Here is a 27,360-nt window from a genome sequence, read left to right on the forward strand (position 1 = left end):
TCCGTCGCTCCGCGGGCCGCCGCGCCCGCAGAGGCCTCCTCACGCCCGGGCCCCGCCGGAGCCGCCGCCGCCGCCGCCGCGCGCGCGCCTCCCGGGGCAGTTCCGCCGCCCTCTGGCGCAGCCTCGCCCTGGTCCCCGCACTTACCCCGACCTCGGCGGCCGGCCGCCCGCAGCCCCGGCCCGCAGAGGCCCCCGGCCGAGTCCCCGTCTCCGTCGCGCCGCGCGGCGCGCAGTCCCGCCCCCGCTTAAAGCCGCCGCGCCGGCCGCCCGAGGACTAGGCCCGGGCGCACCGCCCTCCAGTGGGTGCGGCCTGGGCGGGCGGCGGGAGCGGGGAGGGGCGTCACGCCCGGGTGGGCTCGGCCCGGCGCTTTCAAGCCTCTGTCCGCTGGGGTGAGGGTTGCCGGCCCGGGAGGGAGGGGCAGGCAGGTGACCGGCGTCTCTGGCCTCTTTCTGCCCTGAATGCCTTCTCCGGATCCAGGCAGCTGGGGAGGAGGGACGCTTCGGGGGGCGCTGCAGCGGGGGCGGTGGGGGCACCCTTAGCAGGCGGCGGACGGGCCCGGGAAGAGGCCACCCCCAACGTGGCAGGATGGGCGGGGTTTTCTCCTTCGCCGGCGTCCTGGGGATCCTTCTGAGTCCGGGGAGGGGGAGGAGGTAAGGAGGGTCTTTGGGAAGGACGAAGGTTGCAGACGGACGGAAACCCTGGAAGCATAGGGCGGCCCAGGTGTTCTGCCTGGAGGTGGCTGGCCTGGTCGGTTGCTGCAGCTCCATCACCCTGAGGCTAGACCTCAGACGAGGCGGAGGCCTTGGACCAGAGCAATGATCACAGGGGGTGAAGGCCCTGGCCGTCCTGGCGTGGGCTGGACCTAAAGGTCCTGGAAGAGAAAGGTACCATCGGATCTCACCTATAGACTCCCATCTTTGAGAGTGGTTGAATGATGAGCTATTCCTGGAAACGTGTGGTTAGCGTGTTAGATGGACAGAGCGCCAAGTGATGACCTGACCGACCTCCACCTGCTCCATGACCTGGCTCCACCTCCTTTTTTTGACAGTACTTCCCCGTGACCCCCAAACCCCCCATCATCATTAACTCACCAAAATCTTTGTGTTCCCTTCTCATTTCATACCTGGTAATAAACAGCATGCAATTCCTGCAAGATATCCTGTTCAGAGGCATGCTTCTTGCTTTTGTTTAATGTTGCCTCTCAAGAAAAAGCCTCAGCTGAAGCGCCTGGGATTGTAAATAGATGCATTGGTACTTAGTGCCAATTATTTCTGCCCCAGGAGATATAAAGTGAGTTAGAACACTCCTTCCCCCATGAAAGAAGTTGCCCACTTGCAAGCAAAATCCTCTCTGCTCCTACTACTACCACCCCCAAAAGGTAGGAGGTCTAAAGTTGAGGAAAGTCAAAAAATCTAAGGGCTAGAACCAGTGTGCTAACCAAGGTCATTTAATATTGTTTGCAGGGGGTGGGGGTGGGGTAAATCAAGAAAGAAGCAGCTGTAGACAAATCCTTTGATAAGTTTCAGTTTAATTGCATGTGATAAAGACCTAGAGTTAGGTCAGTGATAGTGAAGTGAAGTCGCTCAGTGGTGTCCGACTCTTTGCGAGCGCATGGACTATAGCCTACCAGGCTCCTCTGTCCATGGGATTCTCCAGGCAAGAATACTGGAGTGGGTTACCATTTCCCTCTCCAGGGGATCTTCCTGACCCAGCAAGAGAAGCCAGGTCTGCCGCATTGGAGGCAGACGCTTTAACCTCTGAGCCACCAGGGAAGCTGGCAAGATTCCTACACTTTCCCATGGCCTTAGCTTCTCCTTTAAAAGTACCCATCATGCTGCTATGATTTTTGCCTGTTTTCTTGTCTGTCTCCTGAATTAGCAGTTGGGGACAGTGTCAACTTCATCATAAATTATATCTCATAGCCCTCCTCTGCTTAAAACCCTCCAAAGGATAACCGTTTCAGCTTATCCTCAGCCCCTGGCCCTGTGCGCCTTCCAACCTTATTCATGTTCCAGCCACAATGGCCTTGCTGTGCATCCTGCCCACCTAGGACCTTGGTAGCTGATTCTTCTGCCTGGAATATTCTTCCCTCAAAGACATAAAGCAGGCTGCTTGTCATCCTTGATGAGCTCAAATGTCATCTCCTCAGAGAGGCCTTTTTTAAGGGCCAATAAGAAAACCATCACCACCACCCCCCAGTCTCTCATTATATTGGAATTTTCCTTAGAATCTGAAATTTCTTATCTACTCGTTTATCACCTGTTTTTCCCTCCTAAACGGAAAGCTCCCTTCCTGTCTTTCTTTACCAACGTATTCCTGTTGCGCATTGGATGTTGTCTTAGTCTCCTTAAGCTGCCGCTACAATCACAGACTGGGTGGCTTACCCAACAGAACTTTATTTCTCATAGTTCTGGCAACTGGGAAGTTCAAGATCAAGGTGCCACCAAGGTAGATTTCATTCTGAGGCTTCTTCTCTTGGCTTGTGGTGGTATCATCTCACTGTGTGCTCTCTCAAGAGATCAATCTCTGGTGTTTGTTCCCCTTCTTATACGGATACTAATCGTATTGGATTAGGCCCCCACCCTTATGAGCGCATTTAGCCTTAATTGCTTCTTTAGAGGTGCTGTCTCCAAATACAGCCACTTTGGGGGCTATGCCTTGACACATGAATTTCTCAAGAGATACAATTCAGTGCATAATAAAATGTATAAATTTGTACCCTGTATGAACCCCTAGGGCAGGATCAGCTGGGACACTACCAAGAATACAGGGAGCCCCAAAATATTCAGTCAGGTGGGCGCGAGCAGTCTGCAGCAGTGGTCCCTGCATGGAGTGGGTCAGGGCCTCAGCCTGACTTTTTGAGAGTCATCAAGAACCCACTCTTCCTCTCTCTCCCTCCCTGATTACCTTTGCCTCACCTGTTGGGCTGGCCCTAAGGGTCCCACCCCTATGAATAATCTTTCCCCCTGATGAATCAATAAATCCTCCCTAGGTCTCATGTGAGTTTCAACAGGGTGACTGGGTGTCCTGAGGTCAAAAAATTCCAACAGAAAATCTGGCAGAGTGGAGGTCTAGGCCTGGAATCATGGTGAATTCAACAAAGAGATCACCCTGAACTCTCTTTTGCCCCCTCCACACTACCATAGGATTTAACCCCAAAAGCCTCTCCAGAGCTGATCTGGGGTGACTGTTATCAGATCAGGGGCCCCCACTTCCCACAGTTACATTTCCAATGAAGGACAATGAGGATTTGCGGCAGGAAGTTGAACTCTATGGCTGCTGTCCTTCTGTTACCAAAGGGAAGTCTAACTATACTATTTTGCTAGGGCCCACAGACCAAAACACCTGCTTTCGAAAAATTTTCAGCAACAAGAATGTGCCTCAAGACAGGTGTGGGGGGGCGTCGCTGGTGGTCCAATGGTTAAGAATCTGCCTTGCAATGCAGGGGACGTGGGTTCCATCCCTGGTCCAGGAAGATTCCACATGCCTGGGGCGACTAAGCCCACGCGCCACAACTTCTGAGCCTGCCTGCTGTCACCACGGAAGCCTGTGCACCTAGAGCGCATGCTATGCAGCAAGAGACGCGCCGCAGTGGCAAGCCTGTGCACCGCACGCTCCCGCTCGCCACACCTGGAGAGAAGGCCGCGCAGCAGAGAAGCCCCAGCACAGCCAAAAATAAAGAAATAAGTATCAAACTAACACTTCAAAAAAGACAGGTGCTCTGAGAGCCCAGAAGAAGGAAGCTTTCCGGCAGAGGTGATACGTGTGAGAAATTAGACAAAGAAGACTCAGATCAACATCAGCTTCAGGGTGGCTTTCCCAGGTGCCTTCTGCGACTCTGGCTGCTCTGAAGTTACCCAGTGTAACGTTACACATTTTTTAAAGTAATAAATGTTACTATTCTTTTTATATAGTTAGTAAATTTTATTTTTTTAAAGAACATATTTGTCATTTTAATTTTTTTAATTAAAAAAAAAACATTTATTTGGCTACACCACGGCATGTGGGTTCTTTAGTTGCAGCATGCAAACCCTTAGTTGAGGCATGTGGAATCTAGTTCCCTGACCAGCGGTCGAACCCAGGCCTCTGGAGCTTGGAGTTTTAGCCATTGGACCACCAAGGAAGTTCTACAGTTAGTACCTTTTAAAAGGCACTAACAGCCAGACTCTTGAGAGTCCCTTGGACTGCAAGGAGATCCAGCCAGCCCATTCTAAAGATCAGCCCTGGGTGTTCTTTGGAAGGAATGATGCTAAAGCTGAAACTCCAGTACTTTGGCCTCCTCATCCGAAGAGTTGACTTGCCGGGGGCTCACCAGGGCGCCCGGCCGCAGCGTCCTGTAAGTCCTCTCCTTCCTCGGGAGGTATAGTGTCCCTCCTTTTGATCGCCAATGGCAGAAAATATGATCTGCGTAGAAGGTGGAGACCCACTGCCATCCACCGCTATAGCCTCTTCCATAGTCTATGTAACAGCCTCATGACGGGGATCCAGAACATTTCTAAGCATATTCCACAGAGCAAAAGCATTTACAGGCCCATGTAAAGTATAATAAGTTTTTAGCTGTTTCCTTAGCTTCACCCAAGTATCTAAGTTCACAGTGTCCTTGTCCGGAAACCAAGGACACTGGTCTTATACAAATGAAAAAATGACTGAATATTGGATTTCTTAATTTTAATTTCTCTCTTACTTAATGACTGCAAAATTACTCATAAAAAGCTGTCTTTCTTTTGACTCACTGTTACCCATGTCAGAAAATTAAGATTTATAGAAAAGTCTGCCTCAACAAAGGTTTTACCTTTGCAAGCGGGGTTTTCTTTTCAACCCGAAGAAAGCAGGTTTCTTTCAACCTCTACAAAACCAGGTTTCTCTTAAACCCTTCAACACTTCCCACTCCTACTCACCCTGTCTATCCTACAGGGGGGTCTGCAGCACCCTAAGTGGGGTCCTATCCGTCCCGAAAACTCAACACTGGGGGAGTAACCAAAATTACTCCGGGGGGAGCCACAGAGAGTGCTCTGGGGGGAGCCACAGAGAGTGCTCCGGGGGTTGACTCATTGGAAAAGACTGATGCTGGGAGGGATTGGGGGCAGGAGGAGAAGGGGACAACAGAGGATGAGATGGCTGGATGGCATCACGGACTTGATGGACGTGAGTCTGAGTGAACTCTGGGAGTTCGTGATGGACAGGGAGGCCTGGCATGCTGCGATTCACTGGGTCGCAAAGAGTCAGACGCGACTGAGCGACTGAACTGAACTGACTGAACAGCCAGTGAAATAGTTAAATATTTGAAACAATTTATAACTTTAACATATTTTCTTCTCAAGCACAATGTTCTTCTCAATTCCTGATGGACAAGCAAAATTCTCCCAATTCCTTAAGCAGTTCTCATGATGACAGCCAGCACTGACTGAACACTTAACTGTGTCCAAGTACAGACTTCCTCTGTGGCTCAGTGGTAAAGAATCCACCTGCCAGCGCAGGAGAGGAAGGTTAGATCTCTGGGACGGGATGATCGTCTGGAGAAGGAAATGGCAACCCGGTGCAGTATTTTTGCCTGGGAAACCGCAACCCACTCCAGTATTTTTGCCTGGGGAATCCCATGGACAGAGGAGCCAGGTGGGCTATAGTCCGTGGGGCTGCAAAGAGTCACGTGTGACTTGGCGACTGAACAACAAGTCCAAGCACTGTTCTATGTGTTCACTCATTTTACCCTTACTGCAGTCTCATGGGGTGTCATTTTTCTTATTTTAAAGAAAACTGAACTGAGGCACCATGACAGTTATGTGACTTTCTCAAGGTCACAGAGCTCTCAGGGAGAACGCAAAGTCTGCTGGTATTGGTCCCCACGATGGTGGCTGGTGCCATCAGTGAGTGGCATCTGTCTAGCACTTTTAAGTTTCCTAAGGGGACTCACTCAAATCTGTCCCCCCACCCCCTGGGGACCCTGCAGCTACTCCCCTGGTCCCACCCAACTCCCTCTCTCTGGGTGGGCTCTTTTGCCACGGATGAGGGAGAGGCCCAACTGGGACCAGGATTCAGGCTGCGGGTGCCCAGCCTTTGAGGTCAGCCAGACTGGCTGCCTTCTAGCAGAAAAGGCACGCTCTGTTCCTGTTAAGGCAGATGGAAGCGCCTGCTTGGGCCAAGGAGTGTCCAAGGAGCGACCTGGTGTCTTCTCGTCGCGGTTGTCTTGAGTGTCGCAAGGCCTCTGACAGCGCTGTGGGCCAGGGACACAAGCCTCATTTCGCAGCAGGAGCAGAGACAGTAACCAGAGGAAGGGCCTCGGTGCCAACGCCTACGCTCGGGGTCCCTCTCTCTGGAGGGACACAGGAGTTCCCGGTCCACCGCCCAGCGCCGGGCACACGGTGGCTCCTCAGCGTTTCTTGAACGGAGGGCAGCATCTCCAAGCCGTGTGCGTCATGAGCGAAGGCACCTGGAGAAAGAGCCCAAAGGGCCCTTCTCGAGGCGCCGCAGCGTCGCGCGCGCCTCTGGGGACGCTGAGTCAGAGTCGCCGGGCGCGGGCACGGACGCGGGGAGGGGAGGGGGCGCCGACTGGAGGAGCGGGCACCGGGGAGGGGAGGGATCGAGGGGAGAGGAGGGGCGCGGCGACGCGAGGGAGGAGGGGGCGCAGACTGGGGGCGCTGGGGCCCGCGGGGAGCCGGGAGGACCGCGGAGAGAGGCGGGAGCAGCGGGGGCCGGGGAGCGGGCGCGACGCGGCTGACGTGGGCCGGGGTCGGCGCGGCGGGCCGTGGGCGGCGGCGACGCGCAGAGACTCCGCGACCCGAGGCGAGGACGAGCCGGCGCCGCGCCCGCACCTCCCCGCGCCGCCCTCGCCGCGCGCCCCCCCGGCGGCCGCCGCCGCAGTCGAGTCCAGCCGCGTCCCCTCGGCGTTCCAGCGGCTCCCGGCGCCGCCATGGCCCGGGCGCTCTGGCCGCGCCTCGGCCGCATCCTCTGGCTAGCCTGCCTCCTGCCCTTGGCCCCGGCTAGGGTGGCCGCAGGTAAGGCGCCGCGCGGATCGGCCGGTCGCCCTCCCCGGTCGGCTGCGCGCCGGGGGCCTCGGGGCGGTCTGGAGCCGGCGGCCTCGCCGGGAGCCGGGGCTGCGGAGGTGGCGCCCTGCGCTCACCTCCCTCCTCTCCCGAGGCCGCGCACTGCGGAGGGGAGCACGGCCTGTCCCTTCACCCCTGTCCCCTGAAGTCGCCGGCACTTGGGGGGCTCCCCGCGCGCCTCGCTTCTGCAGCCCCCTCCTGATCGGCCCTGCCCTAGGAACAGCGCGGTGGCCGGGGCCTCCATCCCGGAGCCTGGGAACCTCGAAGCCGCTGGAGGTGGGGGAGGATGCTGCGGGGGGGGACCGGGGATGCTGGGGTCGGTCGTCACGCCACAGACCCCAGGGAGCGCGGCCAGATTGCCTCCAAATGTTGCCTTATTGGGAGAGGCGTGCCACCCAGCTCGTGTCGGCTTCGGGGTGGTGGTTGGGGGCGGGGGGATGCGATTTTCAGAGCCCGGGAAGCCAGCCTGCCATTTCCTCTCTGGGAATGGTTTCCAAAATGGACCCCGAGCTGGATCCGCTGGGTACCACTCCGTGTCCCCCGGGGCTGTGCTTCTAGCATCCCCACCTCCTCACCGCCCGAAGGCCAGCACCCCATTTTTCTGGCCCATTTTGGCGAGAAAATAAACGGGACCCAGGTTGGAGAGTTTGGAGGAGACTGTTGGCAGCTATTGAGTGCGTTCAGTATTATTGAACGCAGCTATTCAATATTATCCAATATGTTCATCATGCCCCGTCCACCCTTCAAAGAATGGTAGAGAGAAGAAGAGATCGAATCCTAACTTGTGAAATGAAAGCCACAAGGGAAAGTAAAAACCCTGCATCTTAGGAGTGAATGTTAAGAGAATTTTGTGCTCATCAGGATAACGCTTCTCCCTGGATATTCACGGAGAAACGAGGCCTCTTGTCTGTTAGGTTTGCAGGTGTCCAGAAATGATCAATGTGGCCTAAATTGCTGGGGAAAAAAAGGAGGAGGGGATTAATTCTTTGGAAATCATATGTGGTTCCCAGCCTGGCCTACTGCACCCATGATACAGTCAAAACAGCTGAGATGCGGTTGGGGAAAACCCACAGGAGAGAAAGATTCAGAAGCCCTTTTGCAGCCTCCCCAGGTCTGGGTCAGACTCAGGCATGCTTCCTGTACCAAGGGTTGAAGTCAGAAGTCAGTGTCCTGGACCATTTATTAATTCCAGGTTGTGTTGTTCACACTTCAGAGATACTTTGGGAAGTGTTTTGGGCTGACAACATGTGCAAGGTGCAAAGGCCGATGTAGCCCTTTTCTAGAAGGTCCTAGGGCCCCTGCAGGCTGTGTGGTCAGGGAGTATGTACATGCTCCAGGTGGAATCCAAGGGAGCCTGCTGGTGGGCGTTCTTCCACGGGTCAAGCTTCACGGCTCTTGCCACTTCACGTCTTGCTGTGGCCCTCTCAGCTCTGGGCCACTGGGGTGCCTGTGGGGTCCCTCAACCCTAGCGTGGGCTGCTCTGTACTCCAAGGCCAGGGCAACCTGGGCTCCCGAACCGGAAACATGGATTTCGACGGGTAGGTTACCTGACCGGGGCTTGGTCCCTTCAGCCACAGGTGGCAAAGCCTTCATGGTCTATTCCAGATTCTGGACAATTCTGAGACCCTGAAGACGAGGGGCAGCATCACCCAGGGGCTGTGAAATACCTGTTTTAAAAAACAAAAACACAAGCCTGAGAAAAGTGCCCTTGGAATCTCAGCGTCTGGATAGGTGGTGGAGGGGATGGCTTCCAGGAGCTGGGCCGCTTGTCTGCTGTAGCCACATCCCCTGCCCTCCCCCACCCCGTCCCTCCTCCCCCCTGAGCCAGCTGCCCCCCTATTCCATTCCCCTGGCAACCGATCTGCGTTGTCTCGTACTCACCATCGTGCTGACATGCGCCCCATCTTGCTGCAGATTCTAGCTGGCCATTAGCATGCAGCCGAATGTCCCTGCCACCTGCCAGCCTCGCTCTGGCCCACGAGCCTCTCCTTGTCGGGGGCGGGGCGGAGACGGTGGGCAAGAGCAAGAGGGGGAAGGGTGGAAATGGCCTCTCATCTCAGCGCCTCCTTTTGCTGCAGCCTGGCGAAAGGCTGGGCCCCCTTCCCCTGCCAGAGGCTGCCCCGTAGCCAGAGGGACTTAGCCTGGGGCAATGCAGATTTACTCTGACGCCAGGCAGTAGCGTTATCCCCTGGGAGCCCTTGGGGACTCAGGTTCCCCAGTGTAAAATCTACACTGGTTTTTTTTTTTTTTTCAATTTAAAGAATCTTTGAAAGTTTATTTTTTTTAGCTTTTATTTTATGTTGGAGTATAGCAGATTAATTGGAGAAGGCAATGGCACCCTACTCCAGTACTCTTGCCTGGAGAATCCCAGGGACGGGGGAGCCTGGTGGGCTGCCGTCTATGGGGTCACACAGAGTTGGACTCGACTGAAGTGACTTAGCAGCAGCAGTAGCAGCAGATTAATAATATGGTGGTAATTTCAGGTGGACAGCAAAGGGACTCAGCCATACACTGTGTTTTCTTGGAGAGACTTCTATGTCTGGAATTCTCTCCTTGAGGTTAAGACACTGCCGGTCCCTTTTGCAGTGCGGGCCCAGGTGACTTTATAATTCAAAATGTGGCATCAAGGAAAGGGATTTGGAAACGATGTGTAACGTGAGTGACCAGAAGGCTGGAGACAGAGTCCCCAGTGGGGGCAGGCAACGTGGCGTCGCGGGGTGAATGGGATCCAGCTGAGGACCCACTCGCCCACCTCCCAGTTTGGCTAAATGAACAGGTCTCTCGTGAACCCCACAAGGGCAGGGGCACGTCCTGTACTTCTGGATCCCCTCAGAGCTGTGGGATGGGGCCCAAGGAAGGGGGCGCAGTCTGCAGCACCTGGATGAAGAGTTTCCTAGGGCAGCGCCAGGTGGCCCTCTGCCAACCCTTCTCTCCAGGTGCCACTCCACAGCGCAGTGTCCAACCCCTACTTGGTGCCGAGTGCTTGACTAGGCTCGGAGGAGATGGGGATGACCCCTGTCCTGCCCTCAGGGAGCTTGCGGTGCAGTTAGGGGAGGTGAGGAAATGTCTATCCCAACCCAGGGTGAGCTGTGTGCCAAGCTGTTGGGAGACTGCTGAAGAGGTGGGGGCGGGGGCGGGGGGGGGGTGGGAGTCAGGGAGGGCTTCCTGGAAGAAGTTATCTCCACAGACAGCTAGGTGAAGAGCAGTGGTGACAGCATGTGCAAAGGCCTTGAGGCTATGAAGGACAGAGCCAGTGTTAAAGCTACAGCATGGATGTGCCAAGACATGAGTGTGGATTCCTTCTACCCAGAGGCTGGCCTGTGATCAGATGAACCGTGCAGGAAGCTGCTTGCTGGGGTGGCTGAGAGTAGGGCAGGACTGGAGGCCAAGGGTCAGCGGGTAGGATGGAGCAGTCGTCTACTGGATGGGGGCTTCCCAGGGTGGCGCTAGTGGTAAAGAATCTGCCTGGAAGTGCAGGAGACACAAGAGACGTGGGTTCGATCCCTGGGATGGGAAGATCCCCTGGAGGAGGGCATGGCAACCAACTCCAGTATTCTTGCCTGGAGAATCCCATGGACAGGGGAGCCTGGCGGGCTACAGTCCATGGGGTCGCAAAGAGTCAGACACTACTGAGTGACTGAGCCCACACACACACACACACACACACACACGCAAGTGGTGTTCGTAGTGATGGCGAGGAGCAGCAAGAGTGGCAGAGGCCCAGGGACTGGGTCTTGGAACAGCTGGACCGTTTAACCAGACAGGGAATGACAGGCAATGAGAATGATAGGTTTGGGAGGGGAGAGAGCTAGGGGGCCTAGAGCAGGGGACCCCAACCTCTGGGATTAATGCCTGGTGCTCTGAAGTGGAGCTGATGTAGTAATGATAGAAATGAAGTGCGCGATAAATGTGATGCACTTGAACCATCCTGAAACCATCCCTACCCCGCTCCCTACCCAACTCAGTGGGAAAATTGGCTTCCACGAAACCGGCCCCAGGTGCTGAAAAGGCTGGGGACTGCTGCTGCACTCCTGGCCTACAGAACTTTGGAAGATGAGGGATATATTTTCCATCTGTGCTGTCCGGGAGAGCTATGGCTCTTGAGCACTTGAAATGTGGCTCTGGTGCAATGGAGGGACTGAATTTTTCAGTATTAATTACATTTAAGTGATTAAACGTAATGGCACGTGGTTAGTAGCTACTACTACATTACTGCTTAGTAGAATTGAAGTCACTGTTCCTGGGTTCCATCAGCACTTAGGAGGTACCAGAAGCCAAGGGAGGGGGTGCCTATGCCCGGAAAGGGAGAGGTGGGAGGGGCTGAAATGATGGGGGTGGGTGTTGCGGCCCCTCCTCCCTTCCTTCTGTGTCACCTCGTCTGCCCAGGTGTGCCCTGCCACAGGCTGGACAGTCTAACCTCGCCAGCCCTTCAGACATCGCACCTGAAGAGGAAAACCCAAATTGCAGGAAAAGAGTTACCGAAACATGCAGTAGTGCTATTGACGAGAGGGAAGGGTTCTGGGAATTCAGATACACCTGCTTGAGGGATTATCTTGCAACCACTGAAGTTCATGTTAGGGCCCCCGCAGACATCCTTCTGATGTGTTGTGTGGAAATAAAATCATGCAGACTTGTGTGCAGAGGGTGATTCTGACGAAATTGAAGCTTTGGTGCATGAGAAAGAGCCAGAGGACCTTAATCTGTTAGCAACTGTTTTTTAGGGGGGGAGGTGTAGGGTAACAGGACGCTTCTAATACTCTTTATGCGCATGTATTATCTTGTGTGTGTGTGGCCGTGCTGTGCTGTGTGGCATGCGAGATTTTAGTTCCCCAGCCAGAGATCTAACCCGTGCCCCCTGCATTGGGAGCGTGGAATCTGAACCACTGAAGACCCTGGCTTAACTTTTATGATGGAAACAAACCTGATTTTTAAAATCTTACCTGTGAGTATGATAAAAGTTTGCAGCTATCTAAAGCAGGTGAAGCATAATAACTTAGGAAGATGCTTGATATGCAAAACCAGCAACAACAGTGGAATAATCTCAGAGTAAGCATCATTTGTTAAAAATAGTAGGAAATGTCCAAATATAGTAAGAGGGATTGTTGCTGATTATTTTAAAAGTTTTCTTTTTTAAAAATTTTTATACCTTTCTGTATTTTCAGATGATAATTAGTCTTACATTCAGCATAAGACTGAATGATCTTGGTTGGGTGGGGAGTATTATTTAAAGGGTCTCTTACATGGTCTCCATTCCATGTCCACCAGGCCCTGTTCTCTCTCTCTTTTGAAAAAAATATTTGTTTATTAAAAAAAATTATTTATTTATATTATCTGGCCATGCCAGGTCTTCACTGAGGCATGTGGGATCTTTCTTGTTTGTTGCAGCATGCAGGATCTTTTTTTCAGTTGCAGCATGAGGAATCTTTTTTTTTTTTCAGTTATGACATGAGGGCTCTAGCTCCCTGACTAGGGATTGAACCCAGGCCCCCTGCATTGGGAGTGCAGAGTCTTAGCCATTGGACCACCAAGGAAGTCCCGAGGCCCTGTTCTCTGCTTGCAACCTGCAAGTCTAAATTCCCAGGTTCCCTGTAAGAGCTGTATCCCCAATATGTCAGTTCAAGTTCCTCAAGGAGCAGACCCAGCTGGAATCAGAGCGCTCCAGTGCTGACCCCAGCCGAGACCCTGGGGGTCCCTGAGAACGTGTGGTCCTGTGGAGCTTTCTGTGATAACGAAGATCTGTATCCACAGTGTCCACTCTGGTGACCCTTGGCCACATGCGGCTGTTGAGCCCTTGGAATGTGGCCAGTGGGACCGAGAAAGTGGGTTTGAAGTTTGTTTCCTTTTGACTGAAGCTTCGGGAGCCCCACATGGCTAGTGGAACCAACCGTATCGGGTGGCTCAGATCTAGAAGCTCTCAGTTTATGGATTTGCAGTCTGAGACCAAAGAGAAGGGGCCTAGTCTTGGATCACAGTGACCCTTCCTCCCAAGGCTTGTTCTGCCATGTCAAGGCGTGAGGCCTCTAAGGGGGTCCAAATTCAGCTCTGTGTTTCAACTTGGAATTTTGTTTCACATGTAAAGCTTGGGCCTGAAGGGTGGGTGATGGGGGGCCCTTTCTGGGAAGCAGCTGCAGTGGGCCCTCCTGTGACATGAGCTGATGGTCATTTTTGTAGCTGAGAAGCCTGGCCAGGTCAGCAGACTCAGGCTCTATAAGGCCCTGCGTGGCTGGCATGAAAAAAGAAAATACGTTGAGACACTGGAAAGAGTGTGGGTTTGGAGGCAGCCGGGCCTGGCAGTGTGCTAATTATGTGATCCTTGGGCTTGTCCCTTGACCTGACTCAGTTTCTCCACCCATAAGATGAAGAGACGCCCAGGCAGCGTGGGGCAGTGGCACTCCTGGCCATGCCCTCTCCTGAAACACAGCCTTCGTTTCTGGGTTCCTAGGCTTGTATGAGCTTCAGCTCACCACCGATGGCCCTGCCACCACGGGGTCAGAGGTGACCATCATGGCCAGCCTGGTGGCCGACGACAACGGCAGCCTGGCCCTGCCCGCCAGCACCCACCTCTACCACTTCCACTGGATCCACACCCCGCTGCTGCTCACGGGGAAGGCAGACGAGGCTTTCAGTTCCACCATCCGCGTCGTGGGGAGCGTGCCCGGGGACTTCCCGGTCTCCGTCTGGGTCACCGCCGCCGACTGTGGGATGTGCCAGCCTGTGGCCAGGAGCCTCCTCGTCCTCCCCATCACTGGTGAGGACCTTCCCTCCTAGCTGATTTGCCTTCGGGCTCTTGGGGCAGAGAAAACAACCAGGCATCAAACCTGCATCACAGGCATCACACCCATCACACACAGGTAGATCAGACCCATGGTTCTCAGTTGCTGTCAGTTAACAAAGGATCAGAAAATGGTAATGCCCATTGCTGGCAGGGCTGTGCTGAAAGGGACACAAAGTGGGTATTTGCTACTGGGGTGTGAACTGATACACTGCTTTGGGAGAGGAGCTGATCCATATGTATCAATGGCTGTAAGTTATTTCAGTCTTCCGCTCCTTCTTTCTCTTTCTCTTTCCCTATCCCCCCACCCCCTCTCTTTCCCCTTCTTCCTCCCTCACACCCTCCCTCCCTTCTCTCTATTTCCAAGAACTCCCTGCTTTCTTGGAGTTTACAATCAATTTTTTTCTCATTTCTTTGGCTGCGCTGGGTCTTATCTCAGGCAGGATCCTTAGTTCTGGCATGGGAGCTCTTAATGGTAGCATGTGGAGTCTAGCTCCCAGGCCCCCTGCCTTGGAAGTGTGGAGTCTTAGCCACTGGACCACCAGGGAAGTCCCTGTGCTATGCTGTGTTGAATCACTGCTTTGCATCCCGTGGACTGTAGCCCACTAGGCTCTTCTGTCCATGGGGATTCTCCAGGCAAGAATACTGGAGTTGGTTGCCATGCCCTCCTCCAGGGGATCTTCCCAACCCAAGGATCGAACCCAGGTCTCTCGCACTCCAGGCGGATTCTTTACCCTCTGAGCCATCAGGGAACCCCAAGAATACGGGAGTGGGTTTCCTATCCCTTCTCCAGGGGATCTTCCTGACCCAGGAATCAAACCGGCATCTCCTGCATTGCAGGCAGATTCTTTACCAGCTGAGCTACCAGGGAAGAAGCCTCAGAGAAATCCCTACAATCTATTAAAGAACTTATCTTCAGGTAATAAACCTCCATTTGGGTAATGGTTTATGCACAAAAGCGTTCATTACAGTTTCTATAATAACAGGAAAATAGCAACAAGCTAAGTATGCAACCATAAGAATACTGATATAATTTATAATAATAATGATCTTTACAATGAGTGTGTTTTAGCCTAAGAGAGTACTCATGCTTGTAAATTTTTAAAGATCAAAATGAAACTCTATGACCAATTTGAGCAACTGTGTTTAATGTATGTATACCTTAAATACGTACACACGTATACTTGGCAATGGGCTTCTCACGTGGCTCAGTGGTAAAGAATCCACCTGCAGTGAGTGAGATGTGGTTGCATCCCTGGGTTGGGAAGATCCCCAGGAGAAGGAAATGGCAACCCACTCCAGTATTCTTGCCTGGAGAATCCCGCAGACAGAGGAGCCTCGGGCTACAGTCCACGCGGTTGCAAAAGAGTCAGACACGACTTAGTGACTAAACAACAGCAAACGTGGTCAGTAGAGATCTTGTTTTTTCTAGGCTCATCTAATACTTCAAAATATTTCCCAAGAGTCGATTTAAAAGCCTGCGCATTTCCTTCTGGTCCTGGGCATCTTTTGTGCCAGAAAGTTCAGGGTCCTGCTGAAAGGGGTACAGGAGCGAACCATACGTGTAAGACAGGCAGTGAGTCTTCACCAGCATCCGCTGGCCCGGGGCAGTGCCTAGGAGGGGGCCGTATACCTCTGTGTTCGGAGACCTGCAGGGTCCCCTCTTGCTACCATGACGGTGACAGTCAGGAGTTCGGGTCGGGGAGAGGCGGCCCTGCCAGCTGGCACATGTCTCCGCCCTCCTCCACCCTGGGGGCAGGGGACTCACCCTCCCTGGTTTCTCCCTCCCAGAGTTCCTCATGGGGAACCTTGTGGTCACCCAGAACACCTCCTTGCCCTGGCCCAGCTCCTACCTCACCAAGACAATCCTTAAAGTCTCCTTCCTCCTCCACGACCCCAGCAACTTCTTCAAGAATGCCTCGTTCCTCTACAGCTGGGACTTCGGAGACGGGTATGTTCTGACCCCCTTTGATGCCCCAGAGGCCTGGCCTGTGCGGAGCGCTCTGTACTCTGCTATCTTCGCCTGCTCTCTCTCACTCCGAACATGCCTTGCACACCCGCTCTGTGCCAAACTCGGGGTCCCTGGGGACCAGTGTGAGCCAGTCTAATCCCTAACAAAACCTGTTCCAAATTTACAGATTTAAAATAGTAAACAGTAAACATAATAAACCCAGACTAGATTGGAATGTAGGCGATGATCCCCTGCAATTGAATAGTTTGGCAGTGGGGAAGGCATTTCTAAGAATACAAATAAAAGGTAGAAACTGTAAAGGAAAAAAAAAATGCTACGTTTGGCATCATCAGATTTAGAATTTGAAATGAAAGAAGCAAGTTGAGCCAAAAGATAATGGTTAAACTGGAAGAAAATATTTGGAAGATAAATAATAGGTAAAGGTTTGATAAACTTCATATATAAAGAGCATCAACAAATCAACAAAAATATTTTCTTTATTGTTACTCAAGTTCCTTTTGAAGTGATTCAGGTAATTGTAGAGGAAAAAGTCATAACCTAAGATGGAGGTATGGTTCTTCCTGTTTTACAGATGAAAAAAATAAGGCTGAGAGTTATGTAGATAGGAAATTTGGAGCTGAGATTCAAAGCCAGATTCGTCTTAACTCCAAAGTTCGTATTTCTCCCCTTCCCAGATCACGTCTATCTAACACATGGTCCTTCCTTGGTCTGGATGGGGTTGCAGAGCTCTTCCTGGCAGGCGACAGGCACCTATTGCTAAGAGTTCTTCTAACTGTAACTTACAAGTCCAAGGATGACCAGCAGCCACTCCACCCATGCAGGTCAGCTGACCTCACTGCCTGGCTGGCCCTGGGGACTGCTGCTGAGGTGACATTTTGGCTCGCAAAATGACATTGGTCTGAATGTGTCACTGGACACCCAACCGCTGACCCTAAAAAGTCACATGGATCACTCCTGTCATCTCTCCCCTCCCCAACACCTTACAGCACCCAGATGGTGACCAGAGATGGTACCGTCTATTATAACTATTCCATCATCGGATCCTTCACCGTGAAGGTCAAGGTGGTGGCAGGGTGGGAGCAGGTCATGCCGGACGCCGGGAAGGGCATTCTGCAGAAGACGGGTGACTTCTCCGCCTCGCTGAAGCTGCAGGGTGAGTCTCGGGGGGCTGGTGTGGGTTGAGCGTTGGCTCGTCGAGGAGCCCTGGGTACCACTCCTTCCAGGGCTGGATCACATACAGATCAGAGTGGCTTGCACAGCCTCTCTTCAGCTCCCTTGGCAGCCCTGTGAGGCGTCTGTCATTCCCCACTTCTAAGAGGGCACTGAAGGCCCCGGAGGAGGTCAGGGGGCACTGAGTGGCCGAGCCCAGACCCTGTGCCGTGATAGGATGCATCCCGGTCACTCTCTGTTTCCGGCTACATCTGCCCCCAGTTAAGGAGCGTCCTGTCGGGGATGCGATGGCCCCAGTCGGCTGCACCAGGAGGGAGCCTCCAGACCCGCCGCTCCTGGCTTTGTCAAGACGGGGCACTGGGGCAGCTGCAGCCGATTTCTCAGTCATGCGAACAGGGCGCTGCTCCCCTGCCCCCCACACAGCACAGATGGTGGGGAGGGAGGTGGTTATCCCAAGCCAGCCCCAGGTCCTGCTTACCATAGTCCTGCTGGCTTCCCCCAGCGGTCTCAGTCTAAGCGGCTCCAGCATCTGCTGCTGATGCGGAAACAGGACTCTGGATGTGACCTGTGACCCTCCCTTCTGGGGGGTCAAGTGGACAGGGTGGTGGTCGCACAGCCTGGGAGCCCCGGGAGCCCCGAGACAGCTGTGGTCAGCCACCAGACATAATGAGATCTTCCTCTTTGCCTTTCAGAAACCCTTCGAGGCATCCAAGTCTTGGGGCCCACCCTAATTCAGACCTTCCAAAAGATGGTAGTGACCTTGAACTTCATGGGGAGGTGAGTGAAGCCTGGAGCACACTGTGCTTGAGCTGTGGTCCTGTCCACACTCCCACTGAGAGGCTCCTGACTTTGTTTCAGTTCAGTTCAGTCGTTCAGTCGTGTCCGACTCTGCGACCCCATGGACTGCAGCGCGCCAGGCTTCCCTGTCCATCACCAACTCCCAGAGCTTGCTCAAACTCATGTCCATCGAGTTGGTGATGCCATCCAACCATCTCATCCTCTGTTGTCCCTTTCTCCTCCTGCCCTCAATCTTTCCCAGCATCAGGGTCTCTTCAAATGAGTCAGTTCTTTGCATCGGGTGGCCAAAATATTGAGTTTCAGCTTCAGCATCAGTCCTTCCAATGAATGTTCAGGACTAATTTCCTTTAGGAGGGACTGGTTGGATCTCCTTGCAATCCAAGGGACTCTCAAGACTCTTCTCGAGCACCGCAGTTCAAAAGCATCAGTTCTTCAGCGCTCAACTTTCTTTATGGTCCAACTGTCACTTCCATACATGACCACTGGATTTCATCCCTGTGGGGACCCAAGTTAGGGAACACATGGGGTGATGAGCCCACCCTTCAGTGGGCTGTGGGAGAGCCACAGCATGACTCCATTCTCAGGGTCCAGGGGAGGGAGCACTGGCCTTGTGGGGCTGTCTGCAACGTGGGAATGCCCTCACCCCTTCAAATCTATAGAAAGCCCGCTTATCCTTTCAGATCCTACTCAAATGTCACTTCCTCCAGGAAGCCTTCCCTGACTTCCTCATTGAGAGCGTGCTTCTCCGTCCCTGTGACACACTGAGGGCATCACTGGAGCATGCATTCTGCCTCGCCCAGCAGTCTGTGCATGTCCCTGTATGTGTCACTGCCCTGGCCTCCCCTTGGAATCTCGGGCCATCTCTTATGTACTATCATGTTCCCTGGAGGCCTGGGCACTGGGGTGTTCTTTCCTGGAAAGAACGCTGAAGTTCATGACTGCCTGACCTTTCTTGGACTTGCTCTGTGCTCACACCCCTTGGCAAGCCATTGCTGAAAATCACCCCCCCCCATTTCCCTGCAGCCCCCCTCTGAACGTGTGCTGGCGTCTTAAGCCCGAGTGCCTCCCACTGGAGGAAGGGGAATGCCACCCGGTGTCCGTGGACAGCACGGCTTACAACCTGACGCACATCTTCCGGGACCCCGGGGACTACTGCTTCAGCGTCCAGGCTGAGAACGCCATCAGCAGGGCGCACCAGTACCACAAGGTCCAGGTGTGGCCCTCCAGTAAGTGACTCTTTGCCTCTGCTCCCAGCAGAAACCGGTCGACCCTGCCACCTCCACCAGTCACCCTTGGTCCCCCGGTGGCCATCAGCAGCCTATCCCACTGTTACTGGAATCCTCGGTAGCCCTGCCGGCCCCAGTCAACACCAGTGCTGACCACCCATAGCACCACCACTAACCTCTTGTGCCATCGGCCACTGCTCCAGCCCCCCCGATACCAGCCCTTTAGTCCCACCAACACCACCCTCAACACCAGCACCACTAGCTGTAACAACAGCAAACTCAGCCGTTGCCCGGCGACTTGTCCAAAACCACAGCCACCACCACCACACACTACTGGCCGTTCTTCCAGCATCTTCACGAGCCAGAGTCAGCGTTGCCGCAGCAACCGCCCTGGCCACCATCAGCACCGCTGTCGATGCCCCTGCTCCCAGCCCCGGCGCCCACCATTTGGGCCAGCGCCATCCACACCGTGCTGCCCCGGGATCATCCCAACTTCAGCTCTTGCGTTGCCACCACTGCTGCCGGTGGGCAACGCCCCTCCCACACGTGACCTCTGCCTCCTGTGCCCCCAGCACGAGCCCTCCATCCTTCACTGCCGTCACACCCGCCCCATCACCTGCGTCTCAGTGTTTTTGCTTCCAGCAAAACAAGCATCTCCATGGCGACTGTGCTGGCCTCACTGGGCTTTCAGTCTCCCAGGGAGTGCAGGCAGCTCGAAAAGTGTGCAGTGCAGTCTCCCCCATTCACATGGGTCCCCAGCCGTCCCCCCGGCATACTCTTCTCCAAACAGTGACAAGGCCCAGCTGCTGGCTTGCAGCCGTGGGATTGGCTGATGACAGCATCGGGTTCTCCCCTTCACTTCCAGGCAGTCCTCTGGATGTCCTACCCATAAGGGGGCTTTCTTCTGTGGAGTAGAAAGGATCCCAGACCCTAGGGATGGTCTTTCAGATGCCCAGCCAGGTCCCACCCTGTGCGGAATTAAAGGGGACCCCCTGCCAGCTGCACTTGCCCCAAGGTTGGCCCCATCGATGCACCAGATGTGCCCACTGCCCCGTTTAGTCTCCCAGCCCCTCCTCCTTGAGCCGACTCCATGCTCTGCCCTGGGCCCTGGCTGACCCTCTGTGCCAGGCAGATTCTCTGACCTGCAGGCATCCCTGGCGGCCTTGGGCCCTGACTCCCCCAGCACCTCCTGGGCACTGAGCACCTGGGGTCCCCTGAATCCTGTGGAGAAAGGTGGCACTGCAGGTAATCCATGCTGCCTTTCCTCGGAGACAGATCCTTTTGGTGTATGGTGGTGTCTCTACCAGGAGGAGAGCAAGGGAAGGGTGAGAAGGAACCCACACTTGCCGATCACCTGCCTTGCACCTGCCTCACCTGGTTGCATCTCCACGGCTGCCTTGTGGGTCAGCATGACTGTCGGGTCACCTAGGCAGAGCCAGGATTTGCCCCCAGGACCCGCCCGGCTCTTCTTGCTCTGCCCTGTGGCTTCTCCACAACAGGATCTAAGCGAGCAAGCCCAGAGCTGCTGGAGGTCACAGGGATGCTTGGGTGTCCTCACACCCTGGTCTCCTTTCCCAACGCAAGTCACCCGAGAGAGAAAGAAGGGAGCTGCTGGGTCTTTCATGGTCTAGGCTTGGAAGTTGTACATCATCCCTCTGTCCTCTGCCGCTGTTTAGAAGCAAGTTGCTATGAGTCCAGCCCATACGCTGGTGGGAAATTTAGTTGCACCCTCTGGAAGTTACTATCAAGTATCACTTTAAAACCCCAACAGACCCTACCTTGGGTTTTGTGAAATCCTGGATTTGCCCATCGGAGTTGCCTGATTGGGATCCACGCACACAAAGAGGGAAAAGGCTCTGGTTGGCTCTGTTCTCTCCCCTGTGCTGCACCCTGAGAGCTGGTATTCAGCACTGACCGCCCAGGCTCATGGCTTCACCCTCTCTTCCTCCCAGGCATCCAGCCGGCTGTCTTTGCTTTCCCGTGTGCCACGCTCATCACCATGATGCTGGCCTTCATCATGTACATGACCCTGAGGAATGCTACTCACCAGAAGGACATGGTGGAGGTGGGTGCTCGGTGGGGAGAGATGGACCCCTGGCCTTGACAGGAGAGGATCTATGGAGAGGGCGAGGAAGGGGCCAGACCAGGGGCTCTAGGAGGTGCTCTGGATGTCAGAGCAAGACCCCGGGGCTGGGGCTGACATACCCACGAAGCATCCATAACTGGGGCCCCGTTGATCAACTTGGTTGCTTCTCATGCCACTTACCTCCTGCTCCGCTTGCCCTTGGCCTGCCCGCCATGCCCATGAACTGGTAAAGGAGAGGGCACCCAAAAGCAGGGGAAACCCAGAAAGCAGAAAAGCCAAGGGCACAGGGAAGCCCCGTGTAGTGTCCGAAAGGTGTTTCTGTGCGTGCAGCAACCAGACAGCTGCGCTTGTAAGAGGCTGCCCAGCCAGGTTGCTGAGCTCGTAAGGCCACCTCACAGGGCTCCCGGTGGGCGGGAGGGTGATTGACCCATGGGGTTTTGTTCACCATAGGTGGCTGATTTTGACTTTTCCCCCATGTCTGACAAGAACCCGGAGCCGCCCACGGGGGTCAGGTGCTGCTGCCAGATGTGCTGTGGGCCCTTCTTACTGGAGACGCCGTCTGAGTACCTGGAGGTCGTCCGCGAGAACCACAGGCTGCTGCCTCCCCTCTACAAGTCTGTCAAAACTTACACTGTCTGAGTGCCGCCCACCCCCAACCCAGTTTCAGTGTTAACTGAGTGCTGACCAGGAATTTTGGGCAGTGTCGGGGGAAGGCTGGTGCACACCATGAGTGTGGGGCCATCTGCCCTGACCAGTCATCCATCTGTACAGTCTAGCCACCTCCACAAGCCCCGCTCAGTCCCACCTCCCAGCCATCCATCCATCTATACGGCCGGAAGCCCCTCTCGGTCAGCCCCGCTCCACCCCTTGCCTTTGAGGAGGCCCCCAAGCGGGACTCCGACACTGGACGTGGTCCCTGTTCTCCACCAGGTGTGCCCGTTGCCTCTCACCGATTCCTCCCCTATTTGGCACATTTGCCGTCCACCTGGGGTTCACACTTCCCTCCTCCAAGCGGCCCTGCCCAGGTCAGTGAACTAGGAGGAAGCTCACAAATGGTTAATTCAAGGCTACATCATGAAAGGTCTTACATACAGGGACAAGTGTGCACGCTGTCACCCAGACGTTTCAGACGACTTCCTCTCTCTCAGCTGGTTGCTGAGATGTCCCCTCGATCAGAGCTAAAAGGAAACCTGACCTTTCCCACGTGGCCTGACAGCTCCGGGGCCTGGTTCCTGCCTCTGCGTGCTGTCCCAGGGGCTTCTGGATCCCCTTCTAAGGACACCCTGTTCCCTGTCTGCTTGCTGGGGGTCAGGTGGGGGGCAGGGCTAATGCTTGGTGAGCGTCAAGTGCTTCGTAGACAGCACTTTCTTTTACTGAGTCCATTTCAACTTGCATTGAGGAAGAGGCCGTGTGGCAAAAGAAAGAGTCAGGCTGGGGGGAAACTTGGGTACCCTGTGTGGGGGACAGAGTTCTCGCCCCCTTATCTGCTCCCAGGGTGGCCTTGAGAGGGAAGAGGACTGGATGGAGCCCAGGGAGGGGGACCAGTCCACCCCTCTCCCTTTGGCCCAGTGGCCTGGGGGAGGCAGGTCAGGTGCAGAGAGTGTGGGAACAGAGGGAGCCCACGGTTGGGACCCCATCCAACCGTGCAGGAGTGGGGAGCAACCTGGGCCTGTCTGGAGAGGGGGCAGGGCCACGGAGGCCAAGCTCTGTCGCCGTAATTTTTTGCTCTCAGACTTTGTGCTGAAGACAGCGTCCCCACTGTTGTACAGCTCATACTCATAAATACTGCCGTTATTGCTGAATAAAGCTTGTGTGCTCCGATGATAGCCAAGTCTAGAGAGGGTGGCCAAGTCTCTTTCTTTTCTGTGCCTGGACGTTTGCGCCTTGCAAGCAGCAGGAGAGGTTCTTGGATGTAGCAGGACGCCCATCACGTTCTCGGGCAGGTGCACGGGATGGAGCCGCTGTCCCGGGCTCCAGTCTCGGTTTGGACCAGTGGTTCTCAAACTGCCGCTTAGGCTGCCTCACAGATGGTTGGGCTCCTGAGGGTCCCCCAGGGGTGGCTCCAGGCGCCCCCAGGTGACTCTTAAGTCTGAGACTCTGGGGGTGACTCTTGGTCAGGGTAGGACATAGGCCACACCTAGGAACTTGGAAATGCTGATCCCTGGGCCCCATGCCACACCTGAAACAGCTCCTGGGGGCAGGGCAGCCCCAGTGCAGCCTCAAGCGTGAGAGCTTCCTGTCTCCAGCAGGCCCTCTTGAACTTTGTTCAAACACTAGGACTTAGGGGTAGGTTTGAGAAAAGAGATTCCGTTTGCATGCTTAGTCGTTCAGTCGTGTCCGACTCTTTGCAACCCTTTGAACTGTAGCCCACCAGGCTCCTCTGTGCATGGGATTCTCCAGGCAAGAACACTGGAATGAGTTGCCATACATGCCAGGGGCTCTTCCCCACCCAGGGATTGAACCCGTGTCTCTTATGTCTCCTGCACTGGCGGGCGAGTTCTTTATCACTAGTACCACCTGGCTTCCCTGATGTCTCAGCGGATAAAGAGTCTCCTTGCAATGCAGGGAACACAGGAGATGCGGGTTAGGTCCCTGGGTTGGGAAGATCCCCTGGAGGAGGAAATGGCAACCCACTCCAGTATTCCTGCCTGAAAAATCCCATGGACAGAGGAGCTTAGTGGGCTGCAGTCCTTAGGGTTTCAAAGAGTCGGACACAAATGAGCGAATAAGCACCTGGATGTAGCCAATTGGAGAAGGAAATGGCAACCCACTCCAGCATTCTTGCCTGGAGAATCCCAGGAACGGAGGAGCCTAGTAGGCTGCCGTCTATGGGGTCGCACAGAGTCGGAGACGACTGAAGTGACTTAGCAGCAGCAGCAGCATAGCCAATTAACAGTGTTATGATAGTTTTAGGTGACTAGCATAGGGACTTAGCCATATATATATATATATATATATATATATATATATATATATATATATATACATGCATCCGCTCTCCCCCAAACTCCCCTCCCAGCCAGGCTGCCACATGACATTGAGCAGGGTTCCATGCGCTATACAGTGGGGCCTTGTTGGTTATCCATTTTAAACACAGCAGTGTGTACGCGTCCATCCCAAACTCCCTAACCATCCCTTTCCCCTGGCAACCGTACGTTCGTTCTCAAGGTCTGTGAGTCTGTTTTTTAAGTTCTTTTGTATTGCTTCTTTTTAGATTCTACATATAAGGCATGTCTTATGATATTTCTCCTCTGTCTGAGAACTGTCAGGATTCTGTATTAGTTCACCCTACACCTGCATCCCAGCCCCAGATGGCAAAAGGGCTGGGCAGCCATTCCCAGCAGCCTGCAGTTCTAGGAGGCACTTCATCTTGGCTAACGAGAGGCTGCGGGTTCTAATGACCGCAGGATGTCACGAGCAGAAGCAACTGAATGTATTTTTGCCGGTACCTGCTAAGAGCCACGTTTTCCTTGAAGAAGCCCGTCACCCCAGACATGCCCGGGTGTCTCGGAAGATTTTAGAGAGTTTAAGCGTGATAGGATTAAAGCAGGCTTCCAAGGCAAGGTAGATGAATTCATCTATTCTGGGTTGAATAGCTGTTGTTATTGTTGTTCCGTTGCTAAGTTGTATCTGACTCTTCGCAACCTCATGGATTGTAGCATGCCGGGCTTCCCTATCCTTCACCATCTCCCAGACCTTGCTCAAACTCATGTCCATTGCCTCGGTGATGCCACCCAACCATCTCATCCTCTGTCGCCCCCTTCTCCTCCTGCCCTCAATCTTCCCCAGCATCAGGGTGTTTTCCAGTGAGTCGGCTCTTGGCATCAAGTGGCCAAAGTATTGGATAGTGACTCTCCTTAAATTCATATCCACCCTGGATTGGTGAATGGGCCCTTCTGTGAAAACAGTCTCTACAGATGTGATCAAGTTAAGACGAGGTCTTGTTCATCATCAGAGCGGGAAAGCCATGGCTGTCTTCTGAGGATGATGCCTTGTTCTGTGTTGGGGGTGGGGATCAGGGGTTGGGGATCAGAGTGTGGGAGGGAGGCAGCCAGGCTCTGGAAGGTACGGCAGGGGCCACAGCTGGGCTGGAGCCTGGCTAAGGGGCTGAGGAGGAGCTGGGACCACCAGACAGGATCTGGGTGTGGGGCTTTTAACGTGAGGATGCCTGACTCCCAAGGGACCTATGGAGAGAATTCACCAGCTTGGATGGGAGAAATGACAACTCTGCTGTTAGAAACCTTTAATCAAATCGAGGTCATAAATTTAGGCCCGAAACTGTTGTCAGCAGTTTCTATGGCTTTGCCATCAGTAACAATCACAAATGCGTTCACATCACATTCCAACTGTGAATCTCTCAAAACGACATTTATGCTGATCATGCCTTCAGAATCACAGTTGTTATTAGACTTGCTGCTGGATCTTATTTCACTGAGCACATATATTACAATTGCCATTTTGATAACTGGTTGCCTTTGGATTCCTATTATTTACTATCATGCTTTCAAAACATTCTGATTTATTCTGATGACTGGGGCTGACTGCAGAGAAGCTCAGAGTGTCAAGAAGGCTATCAGACCCCTGTAGCTGTACCCTGGGGCGGTCCTTGGGGGGCACAGGGGTGACTCTGCTTTCTTTGTCCCAGAGAGAAGAATCCTACCCTGGGCGTCTGACCCAGGAGACCAGGTGTCAGGTCCCCACGGGCCACCTGCCTGCAGTGCCCAGAGTGACCAGCAGGTGGCAGCCCTTCTCAGCCTGCTCTGCAGTTTCCTCCTTCCAGGGCAGCCTGTGGGCGCCAGAGGAATACAAGGGCCACAGAGGGCGTGGGTCCTGGCAGCTGTGGCGCTCACAGATGCACGCACCTGTGCACACGCGTGAATACACAGGCACACGCCGCATGCATATGCACGTTCACACTGACAGCTGAAGGAGCCTACTTGGGAATCAGGTTCCAGAACATCCTATCCCTTCCAGGACTGAAGGCATCCCCAGGACCCTTGCCCTTGGGAAGTCCTTGCAGGAGAGGAACCTGCGTTGTTATTTCTCATCTCTTCCTTCCCTAATAGCTTTTCTGAGGTGTCCGCAGGTCAGCACAAGCCAATAGCTCCGGCCACAGAAATAATCTAATTGCAGCTGAGGTGGGCTTCCCGTGGCCCTAGTGGTGAAGAACCTGCCTGCCAAGGCAGAAGATAGAATGAAATGTGGGTTTGATCCCTGGGTCGAGAAGATCCCCTGGAGAAGGAAATGGCAACCCACTCTAGTATTCTTGCCTGGCGAATCCCATGGACAGAGGAGCCTGGCAGGCTGCAGTCCATAGGGTCGCAAAAAGTCAGACACGACTGAGCAACTTAGCACACGGGAAGTGGGGTGAAGTGTAGACTGGAGTCCTGGCCTGGCTCCCCGACCTTGGGCAAACGACTTAACCTGTCCAAGCTCTAGTTTCTTTGTGTTGCACAATTTGTATAAAGTCTGAACTCTTACAGCTCAGTGTCTATAAGGCAAATCATGCAAATGAAAACGAGCCAAGGACTTGAATAGACAGTTCTCTAAAGAAGACATACAAATGGCTAATAAACACAAAAGACGCTCAGTACCGTTAGTCACTGGGGAGACACGAAACCTCACTGAGAAACCACTTCATGCCCACTGGGATGGCTCTAACAGAGAAAACGAAACACAATCAAACCGAAACAGGAAACGGTAAGTATTGGCAAGGATGGGGATGCACAGGAACCCTCGTACGTTGCTGGTGAGAATGTAAACTGCTAGACAGTTTTTGCAGTTCCTCAAAAGGTTCAATTAGAACCACTTAATTCTAAGTTCAATAGAATTACCACATATGCACATGTGCTCAGTTGTATCTGACCCTTTGCGACCCCATGGACTGTGGCCCGCCAGGCTCCTCTGTCCATGGGATTCTCCAGGCAAGAATACTAGAGTGGATTGCCATACCCTCCTCCAGGGGATCTTCCTGACCCAGGGACTGAACCCCTAGCTATATGCCTAAAAGAACTGAAAACAGAGACCCCAATACTTGTTCATGAATGTTCACGGCAGCGCTATGCACAGGAACCCGAAGGTGCAAAGAGCTCACATGTGTATCAACGGAAGAATGAACAAGCTAACCACGGCACACACTGCGTGGAATATGGAATACTGCGTGTGTGCTCACTCAGTCATGTCCAACTCTTTGCAACCGCGTGCAACCTCCTTGTAGCCCGCCAGGCTCCTCTGGCCATGGAATTTTCCAGGCAAGGGTACTGGAGTGGGTTGCCATTTCCTGCTCCAGGGGATC

General features: G+C 54.0%; 2 protein-coding genes and 1 non-coding gene across 10 annotated transcripts in view; 1 reads left to right on the forward strand and 2 right to left on the reverse strand.

Moving 5' to 3' along the window:
• TRRAP (transformation/transcription domain associated protein) overlaps positions 1–545 on the reverse strand; it is a 90,729-nt gene extending 90,184 nt beyond the window's left edge. For all 7 annotated transcript variants that reach the window (XM_069570762.1, XM_069570763.1, XM_069570766.1 and 4 more), the window contains exon 1: positions 146–545. The gene's annotated coding sequence lies outside the window, so the exon portion shown is untranslated. The remainder of the gene's footprint in view (positions 1–145) is intronic.
• A 6,112-nt stretch (positions 546–6,657) lies between these two features.
• Positions 6,658–22,901, forward strand: TMEM130 (transmembrane protein 130). 2 transcript variants are annotated; one of them, XM_069571495.1, is made up of 8 exons: positions 6,658–6,993; positions 13,484–13,789; positions 15,605–15,764; positions 16,772–16,938; positions 17,648–17,732; positions 18,777–18,979; positions 20,932–21,044; positions 21,552–22,901. In XM_069571495.1, the coding sequence occupies exons 1-8, from the start codon at positions 6,909–6,911 to the stop codon at positions 21,702–21,704; spliced, it is 1,272 nt and encodes a 423-aa protein (XP_069427596.1). In that variant the 5' UTR covers positions 6,658–6,908; the 3' UTR covers positions 21,705–22,901. The 2 variants fall into 2 exon arrangements, with proteins under 2 accessions (XP_069427596.1, XP_069427595.1); XM_069571494.1 differs by having other exon boundaries at positions 6,677–6,993; positions 21,516–22,901.
• On the reverse strand, positions 12,500–12,572 carry TRNAG-CCC (transfer RNA glycine (anticodon CCC)). Its single transcript has one exon. It is a non-coding gene; the product is annotated as a tRNA-Gly (tRNA).
• Positions 22,902–27,360: the final 4,459 nt, after the last annotated feature.

Source organism: Ovis canadensis, chromosome 24 (genome assembly GCF_042477335.2).
Source record: "Ovis canadensis isolate MfBH-ARS-UI-01 breed Bighorn chromosome 24, ARS-UI_OviCan_v2, whole genome shotgun sequence".
Taxonomy (NCBI): Eukaryota; Metazoa; Chordata; class Mammalia; order Artiodactyla; family Bovidae; genus Ovis; species Ovis canadensis.

Bases quoted from the DNA above. Each gene is read 5' to 3' on its own strand.
- TMEM130 (XM_069571494.1), top strand. From the start codon at position 6,909: ATGGCCCGGGCGCTCTGGCCGCGCCTCGGCCGCATCCTCTGGCTAGCC. The intron at 6,994-13,483 runs GTAAGGCGCCGC...CTGGGTTCCTAG, and splicing joins CCCGGCTAGGGTGGCCGCAG to GCTTGTATGAGCTTCAGCTC. The intron at 13,790-15,604 runs GTGAGGACCTTC...TCTCCCTCCCAG, and splicing joins CCTCGTCCTCCCCATCACTG to AGTTCCTCATGGGGAACCTT.